We start from the raw sequence: 9,873 nt of genomic DNA, 5'->3' as shown, positions 1-9,873 counted from the left end.
TGAATATGCTTGTATGCGTTTTTCTTCAGCTCTGTTTGGAGCTCTTCCTTGTTTTCTACATACTGCGTTCACAGTCAGTTCACGTGATTACATGGGAGGCATGATGATGTGACACACAACTCCGCCCCCCATGGCCATCGAGCTGAAGTCCATTACAGTATATGGAGAAAAATAGGTTCCAATTATGACCATTACGCGTAGAATTTCGAAATGAAACCTGCCCAACTTTTGTAAGTAAGCTGTAAGGAGTGAGCCTGCCAAATTTCAGCCTTCTACCTACACGGGAAGTTGGAGAATTAGTGATGAGTGAGTCAGTCAGTGAGTGAGTGAGTGAGTAGGTGAGTGAGCCAGTCAGTCAGTCAGTCAGTGAGTGAGGGCTTTGCCTTTTATTAGTATGAGATGGAACTCAGCAAAACAAATGGACCTCAGAGTAGAACATCTGCCTCTCCATATTAAAAGAAGCCCATAGAGGTCTTTATGCATATAATTTAGATGCTAGTTGGACTATATCCACAGAAGGCATAAAAAGATAAGACCACTGGGAGAAGACTCAAGACAATCTGGACGGATTATACCTATCATATGTGTTCCACAACTGAGAGCACAAGATCAAACACAGCATTATAGTTCCTCTACTTTGTGCTTTGGGGATCTGGGAAGTGCATAAGTCAGCTGAGTGGACAGGCTCTATTACCTGGAATACATAATAATATGATTGCTGTTACAATGAAAAGTACAGGATATTGAAAAATGAAGGATTCAGCAAGTTACCTTACCAACAAGCCAGTCATCATGTACAGTACCATCACATCTGCCAAAACTACTTTGCTTCAAAATAAACGAATCACATGCTAACCCAGGCCACTGAGACATGAGTTTTGCCAGCCACTTCATGACATCACTGATAACATTTGCATTAATGGAATGTAATTACGGTTAACAAAAGCAGTTTCATTCTCGCTAGGTGCCCTTACTGCAATATTGGTACAATCAATTGCTGAGATTAGGTTAGGAACACCAAGCACTGTTGCAGATTGTCTTTACACATTGGCAAAAACATGTTATTTTTTATGTATGAACACCCACATCAGGTTAGTTAAAGATGTCCAGCACAGTAGGCATGATGGAGTGAAGCTTGGCTGAGAAACTGTTGAACTTTTGTCCAGTTCCTTGAGAAGTGACAACACATAATGTTGTGGAAAAAACTTTCTTCTATTTTCAAAGAAGTCATTCACAGAGATCAGATGAGAATGCAGAACAATTCTTTATTTGTACATAGTATGATGGAAAGCTGGCAGCTCAACCCGGCTAGGACACTCCTGTAATGAAAGGACGGGGGAAGGCAGCTACTTGCTGACAATGCCTCCTCCAGAATACTAGATGGCAGCTTTCCTGGAGTATAGTGGTGTCCCTGATTCCCACAGAGCATTCTGGGACTTGGAGTTTGGTTTCTCAGCCCTGTTGTGTGCCGTGGGTGTCGCCAGGGGGAGCTGTCGAAGGACCTGGGGACTCATCCTTTCCATATAGCCCAGAAGTACGAGGTAGTCACAAGGACGGAAGCCCTGAAGTACTTCCAGGCTGAAGAAAAAGTCAGTTCTTCATTAGACCAAGGAAGTGCCAGCCAGTCATGTGGTCGCAAGGAGAGAAGCACCTCCAGGTCAAGGACTATTTAAAAGACTGATGGGAACCCAGCAAGCTGGAGCTGGAGTTGGGAGGAGTGTGACAGAGCTTGCTGAGTGGTGTGGAGGAGAAAATTGTGTGTATTGTGAATATTATTGTATTGATTTGCTTGTTTAGTGGTGGCAGTGGTGCTTGAAGGGAACTATTTAAAAGAAGATAACATTTAAAACAACCTCTTATTGCTTTTAACCTGAGTCCAGTGTATCTGTCTGTTGGGGATACAGGGGTGATAGCGACCCCTAGCATCTTACAATAGATGTGCACATTGTCTCAGTCTATCGAGTAAGCAATTAATAAAACAGTTCACTCGTTTTTAAACTTTTCTACTACCATTACTTCACATAAAACATCACATTATCTCACTCTGAATATGCATAGCTCAATTATTTCCTCCAATCATCTAGTTCCACCAGTATTTTCAAACTCCTGTAGACTCTCCCATTTACCTGAATGCTGCCTTGTTGAAAGGGGGGATAGGGGCGGGTCCTACGGATTTTTCCATTGAGTTAGTGCTGTTTCTAACCGTCCTAAAGGGAACTAAAATAGAGTCTATGCATCATAGTCATCTTTTTTGAGATGTAATATGTGTGTCACATCAATGTACATTATAATAACAGCTCAGTGATAAATTATTAAACATATGAGTTGTTATTTAGCTGGTTTGTCTGCATTTCTCTGCTTGATTGACAGTGTCATAATTTTTCAGTTTCTCTGAATATTGAACACCCAGTTACACCCAGAGTTACCATAAATATATTATGTTTTCTTTTTTAAATGCTGATGTTTGAATTTGAAGTGGTGTATGCACATTTCAAGCCTCTTTTTATTTGTACGGAAGGTTTATAAATGAAGCCCCTGTGTACTTTGATCTCCTTTTTAGTGAAAGCTAAAAGTATAAAACTAATTTGATAATAATCCTTATGCTTTTCTTATTCTTTCTTTCTTTCTTTCACTATAGTTGGCCTTTTTTAAAATTTTCTACAAATTTAGTAAAACAAAAACACCTATACCACTCACATGTTTAACTAGAAAACTAACTGTTAGATTTACTTGTAAGTACTGTACCAGACTACACTGTGGTGGAGTCACAGGAATAGATTGATAATACGACAATAGAGAAAGAGGAATCATTTGTGTCAAAAACAGAGAGAAAGTCGGACAGAAGAAAAAGTATACTCTGTCATTATATTTTTTATTTCCAAATAATTTTAGGAACTTTTTTACTTGAGCATTATGCGGTACATGTTTAGTTGACAAATAAAAAAAACATAAATGAAAGTGGACTTTTAACATACATTTATTAATTTTAGTTAAAACTTTATCTTTAGAAATTGATTTATTATAATAAAAATTGTATCTACTGCATAGTTTATTGGTTATTTCTTCAGCTTGTAAAAGCTTTACCTTTACAAATTGTAAAATTACACTGTACCTGAAGTAACATACAATATTTTATTATAGGACCTTCAACTGTAATAGTACTGATTGGAAACACTGGCAATGGAAAGAGTGCCACAGGAAACACAATACTGGGAAAACAAGCATTCATATCCGAAGTTAGCCCCTTTCCTTTGACAAAAAAAATTGAGCTTGCAGAGGGTCATGTGGCTGGAAGACATTTTACTGTTTTAGATACTCCAGATTTATTACAGATACCAAATGCTCTCTGTGAAATCAAACAAAAGATTGCTGAACTCTCACTCTCAGGACCTCAAGTTTATCTTCTAGTCATTAGGTTGGGTTGCTTTACAGAGACTGAAAGAAAAACTGCTGAGAAAATGCAAGAAGTGCTTGGAACTGAAGCTCTTGAAAATGCAATTGTTCTCTTCACCTTTGGAGACAGGCTAGAAGGCAAAACAGTTGAAGAATTAATAGAAAGTAACGTAGAACTCCAAAAACTTTTGGAACAGTGTGGGAAAAGGTTTAACATATTCAACAATCTGAATATGTATGATGACAAACAAGTCAAAAAACTAATAATAAGCATTGAAAAAATGCAGATAGCGAAAGATGTAACAGTGCATACAATACAATCAAATGTTAAATCCTTGCCCAGTCAGATGTCACAACTAAATGAAAATGATCAAAATGTAAATACAGACACAAGGGGCTTAAAAATAACTGCGACCGATTCAGATTTAAACCCTACATATTCATCTCAGGATTCCACAATAAGAATAGTACTTATTGGTAATGCTGGAACTGGAAAGAGTGCATCGGGAAACACAATTTTGGGAAGGAAGGAGTTTTTATCTGAAGTCAGCCCATGCCCAGTAACACAGGTATGTCAAAGTGCAGTAGGTAACGTGGCTGGGAAGCATGTAACTGTGGTCGACACTCCTGATTTACTGGACACTGATCTTTCTGTGAATGAGGTTAGAAAGAGTTGTGGTGAAATTTTTTCTTGTGAAGTTCATGTTTACCTTCTAGTTATTCAGCTGGGACGCTTTACAGAGGAGGAGAGGAACGCTGTTGAGAGAATACAAGATATCTTAGGAGTACAAGCCTTAAAGAAAATTTTGGTTCTCTTCAGTTTTGGGGATAGGCTGAAGGGCAAGAAAGTGGAGGAGTTTCTTCAGATAAGTAAGGACCTTCAACGGCTCATAAAGCAATGTGGGAACAGATATCACGTGTTCAATAATCTTGACAGTCATGATAAACAGGTAAAAGAACTATTTGTGAAGCTAGACAAAATGCTGACTCCGAATGAAATGGGAGCTGGCAAACAAAACACTACTTTACAATTATCATGCCAACAAGAATTAAATGAAGAAAACCAAGCAAAAGGTGACAAAATGCTGAATAAAAGATTATCAGAACAAGCATTTCCAGAGACAACTCAGCCATCTACAATTCAGATAGTACTTATTGGACATGCAGGCACCGGAAAGAGTGCCTCTGGAAATTTAATCATGGGAAGAGAAGTATTTTTCTCTGAAGTCAATCCATGTTCGGTAACGCAAGATCTTCAACAAGTTGAGGGGAATGTTTCTGGAAGACATATTATTGTGGTTGATACTCCAGATTTATTACATTTAGAGAGGTCCTTCACCAAAATCAAGCAAAACTGCACCACTCTTTCAGCTCCGGGATGTCGTGCTTACCTTCTAGTCATTCAGTTGGATTGCTTTACACAGGAGGAGAGGAAAGCTGCTGAGAAAATACAGGAGATTTTTGGAGCTGATGCTTTGGATAATACCATTGTTCTATTCACCTTTGGAGACAGGCTGAAAGACAAGACAATTGAAGAATTTCTAAAAACCAACAAGGGGCTCCTTCAGCTTGTTAAAAAGTGTGGCAACAGGTACCATGTCTTTAACAATCTCAATATGCATGATCACACTCAAGTCGAACATCTAAATTTCAAAGATTGAAAAATGTCTGTTTGTGAAAGCAGATATGTATACAAAAGACCCAAAGCCTTCAACTGTACCCATACTTAGTATGCAACCAGAATTATGTAAAAAACAAGAAGAGCAAGTTGAAGAAGGAAGTGAAAATAAAATAACTGCAAACGATTCAGAGGCAAACTTTACACATTTTCATCAAGAACCCGCAATAAGGATAGTCCTGATTGGGAATACTGGAACTGGAAAGAGTGCATCGGGAAACACAATTTTGGGAAGGAAGGAGTTTTTATCTGAAGTCAGCCCATGCCCAGTAACACAGGTATGTCAAAGTGCAGTAGGTAACGTGGCTGGGAAGCATGTTGCTGTGGTCGACACTCCTGATTTACTGGACACTGATCTCTCCGTGAATGAGGTTAAAAAAAGGTATGGTGAACTTTTTTTTTCTGAAATTCATGTTTACCTTCTAGTTATTCAGCTGGGACGCTTCACAGAGGAGGAGAGAAACACTTTTGAGAGAATACAAGATATCTTTGGAGTTGAAGCCTTAAAGAAAATTATGGTTCTCTTCAGTTTTGGGGATAGGCTGAAGGGCAAGAAAGTGGAGGAGTTTCTACAGACAAATAAGGACCTTCAATGGCTCATAAAGCAATGTGGGGAAAGGTATCATGTGTTCAATAATCTTGACAATAATGATAAACAGGTCAAAGAACTATTTGTGAAGCTAGACAAAATGTTGACTGTGAATGAAATGGGAACTGGCAAACAAAACACTGCTTTACAATTATCATGTCAACTAGAATTAAATCAAGAAAACCAAGCAGAAGGTGACAAAATGCTGAGTAAAAGGTTATCAGAGCAAACGTTTCCAGTGACAACTCAGCCTTCTACAATTCAGATATTACTTATTGGACGTGCAGGTACTGGAAAGAGTGCCTCAGGAAATTTAATCATGGGAAGAGAAGTGTTTTTGCCTGAAGTCAATCCTTGTTCGGTAATGCAAGATCTTCAACAAGTCGAGGGGAATGTTTCAGGAAGACATATTATTGTAGTTGATACTCCAGATTTATTACATTTAGAGAGGTCTTTCACCAAAATCAAACAAAAGTGCACTGCGCTTTCAGCTCCGGGATGTCGTGCTTACCTTCTAGTCATTCAGTTGGATTGCTTTACACAGGAGGAGATGAAAGCTGCTGAGAAAGTACAGGAGATATTTGGAGCTGATGCTTTGGATAATACCATTGTTCTGTTCACCTTTGGAGACAGGCTGAAAGACAAGACAATTGAAGAATTTCTCAAAACCAACAAGGGGCTCCTTCAGCTTGTTAAAAAGTGTGGCAACAGGTACCATGTCTTTAACAATCTCGATGTGCATGATCACACACAAGTCGAACATCTAATGTCAAAGATTGAAAAATATCTATCTGTGAATATGTGCATAGAAGAATCAAAGCCTGCAACCATACCCGTACTTAGTCAAAAACCAGAATTATATGAAAAACAAGAAGAGCAAGTTGAAGAAACTAAAATAATTGCAGACGATTCAGAGGCAAGATTGACACTTTATCATCAAGAACCCGCAGTAAGGATAGTCCTGATTGGGAATACTGGAACTGGAAAGAGTGCATCGGGAAACACAATTTTGGGAAGGAAGGAGTTTTTATCTGAAGTCAGCCCATGCCCAGTAACACAGGTATGTCAAAGTGCAGTAGGTAACGTGGCTGGGAAGCATGTTGCTGTGGTTGACACTCCTGATTTACTGGACACTGATCTCTCCGTGAATGAGGTTAAAAAGAGGTATGGTGAACTTTTTTCTTGCAAAGCTCATGTTTACCTTCTAGTTATTCAGCTGGGGCGCTTCACAGAGGAGGAGAGGAACGCTATTGAGAGAATACAAGATATCTTTGGAGTTCAAGCCTTAAAGAAAATTTTGGTTCTCTTCAGTTTTGGGGACAGGCTGAAGGGCAAGAAAGTGGAGGAGTTTCTAGAGACAAATAAGGACCTTCAATGGCTCATAAAGCAATGTGGGGAAAGGTATCATGTGTTTAATAACCTCCAGAATCATGATGACAAGCAGGTTAAAGAACTTTTTATGAAGATAGATAAAACATTGACTTTGAATAAACAGGTAGCTGGAAAACAAAATACTGATTTGCAGATATCTCAATTAGGATTAAATGAAGATTATCAAGAAGAAGAAGAAATTTCCATTAAAAGGCTACCGGCAGACACTTTTCTAGTGTCTCCATTACAGCCTTCAGCAATCCATATAGTATTGATTGGAAGCACAGGGACTGGAAAGAGTGCCTCAGGAAATACAATCATGGGAAGGAAAGTGTTCTTATCTGAAATCAGCTCATGTCCAGTGACACAAAAGTTTCAAAAGGCTGAGGGGAATGTGGCAGGAAGACATACCATTGTGGTTGATACTCCAGATTTATTAGATTCAGAGAGTCCGTTAACTGAAAGCATTGGATTTTTGATTCCTGAACCTTGTGTATACCTTCTTGTCATGAAATTAGGTCGCTTTACACAGAATGACATGAAAGCTGCAGAAAAAGTACAAGATATATTTGGAACTGATTCTCTGAAGAATACTATTGTCCTTTTCACCTTTGGAGATAGGCTGAATGGCAAGAGAGTTGAAGATGTTCTGGGAAGGAACACAAACCTCAGATTGCTTGTGGAAAAGTGTGGAAACAGGTACCATGTCTTCAACAATCTCATTGCTCATGATAACGCACAAGTCAAAGACCTTCTGCAGAAGATTGAGTATATGCTTGTAGTGAAAAATGGAGAGCATAAATCAGACTTAATTATTTCACCAGTACAAGAAACAAATGACATCTCAAAAAATGTGGGTAAAAAACAAGGAAGTAAAGATGTGACCAACAGACAACAACAACCTATTCTTGTTGGGGGAAGATATAAATTTTCCTCTAAGGTTCCTGCAATACAGATAGTTTTGATTGGTAATATTGGTAATGGCAAGAGTGCTTCGGGAAATACAATCCTTGGAAAAGATGTGTTCTTATCTGAGGTCAGCTCAAGCTCAGTAACACAGAAATGTCAACGCAAAGCAGGAAATGTAGCTGGAAGACGTGTTATTGTGATCGATACTCCAGCTTTATTAGATTCAAAATATTCTTTCACTGAAGTGAAATGCATGTGTGAGGAGCTCCCTTATCCTTCCATTAATTTGTACCTTCTAGTTATTCAGCTGGGTCACATTACAGAAGCTGAGAAGAGAGCTCCTATTACAATACAAAAAATATTTGGGGGTCAGGCTCTGAAGACAACTATGGTTCTCTTTACTTTTGGAGATAAACTGAAGGGTAAAAGTATTGAAAATTTCTTAAAAGAAAACAAAGATGTCCACAAGATTGTAAAGGACTGTGGAGGAAGTTATCACGTCTTTGATAATCTCAATCAATATCATCAGACACAAGTTCCAGAATTACTGAAAAAAATACAAAACATGGAAGCATCTGATCAACAAACCCCCATACCAAGTGACATTGTGACAGTCAGACCAAGAGTAAATAATATGTTTCAGCTTTGGTGGGAAAGTCTTTGGCACTGAAATGCTTAAATATTTTAAAATAGCCTTTTATTATTTGTAGTACTTTGTTCTACTTACTTGTTCTTATCAAAATTTGTACTTGCGGTTATTTTAATAATGATAAGTCTATTTTAAGAATACTTCATAAAAGAATTAAGCAGAATCAACAATTTTTTATAGACATCATTTATATTGTGCCTTTCCTGAAGTCAGTACAACCTGAACCTTTGTGTGGTGTTTGGGTCTGTGAGACCATTTTCATTGTCTACTTAAAAAAAAAATGAACCACTGGCAATACATTGTCGAAATACTGATCAGATAAAGGGGATTAGCAGAGAAGGACTGGAACAGAAAATGTAATTATATGCAGATGACATGGTACTGTATATATCAGACCCAGAAAATTCTGTGCCTGCAGTCTTAGCAGCACTCACAGAATTTCAAAAGATCTCTGGTCTCAGAATTAATCTGAATAAAAGTGTACTCTTTCCAGCGAATTCTCAAACATATAATATTAGATTAGTTACCCTACCTTTTATCATTGCAGAACAGTTTAATTACCTCGGGGTAAACATCACAAGTAAACATAAAGCTCTTTATCAACAAAATTTCGCCGTCTGCATGGAAAAAATTAAATAAGACTTGTATAGATGGTCAACCCTTCATCTCACACTAGCTTGAAGAATTAATACTGTTAAGATGAATATTCTTCCTAAGCTCCTTTTTTATTTCAAAACATCCCAATATACATTAATAAATCATTCTTTAAGCAATTAGATTCAGCAATAACCTCATTTATTTGGAATTCAAAACATCCACGCATCAAAAGAGCGACCTTACAAAGACAAAAGGCAGAAGGCGGCATGGCTCTACCTAACTTCCAGTTTTATTACTGGGCAGCAAATATACAGGCGATAAGAACCTGGACACAAATAGAAGAACATACACAGGCTTGGACCACAATAGAAGTAAAATCCTGCAGTACTTCTTTGTATTTCTTGCTCTGTGCTCCAATAAACACACGTTATCGGCAATACACTAATAACCCAATTGTGCTCCACTCACTTAGAATCTGGAACCAATGTAGAAAGCATTTTAAGACGGAGAAGCTTCTATCTGTGGCACCCCTGCAAGAGAACCACCTCTTTCAACCTTCACAAACATATGCAGTTTTAATATCTGGAAAAATTTGGAATTAACTTGCTTAGAGATCTTTATATAGACAACGTCTTTGCATCCTATGAACAATTGCATTCCATATTTAACATTCCAGCTACACATTTC

At 38.0% G+C, this 9,873-nt stretch overlaps 1 protein-coding gene across 1 annotated transcript; it reads left to right on the top strand.

Annotated features, from left to right (window-relative positions):
- Nucleotides 1–5,079: 5,079 nt before the first annotated feature.
- LOC120538146 (GTPase IMAP family member 8) lies at nucleotides 5,080–8,610 on the top strand. The gene has a single exon (XM_039767584.1). It carries the CDS (start codon nucleotides 5,080–5,082, stop codon nucleotides 8,608–8,610), a length of 3,531 nt encoding a protein of 1,176 aa, XP_039623518.1.
- The last annotated feature ends 1,263 nt before the right edge of the window (nucleotides 8,611–9,873 follow it).

This window comes from Polypterus senegalus, chromosome 10, assembly GCF_016835505.1.
Source record: "Polypterus senegalus isolate Bchr_013 chromosome 10, ASM1683550v1, whole genome shotgun sequence".
NCBI classification, from domain to species: Eukaryota; Metazoa; Chordata; class Cladistia; order Polypteriformes; family Polypteridae; genus Polypterus; species Polypterus senegalus.
This window is presented reverse-complemented; position numbering and strand designations above follow the sequence as displayed.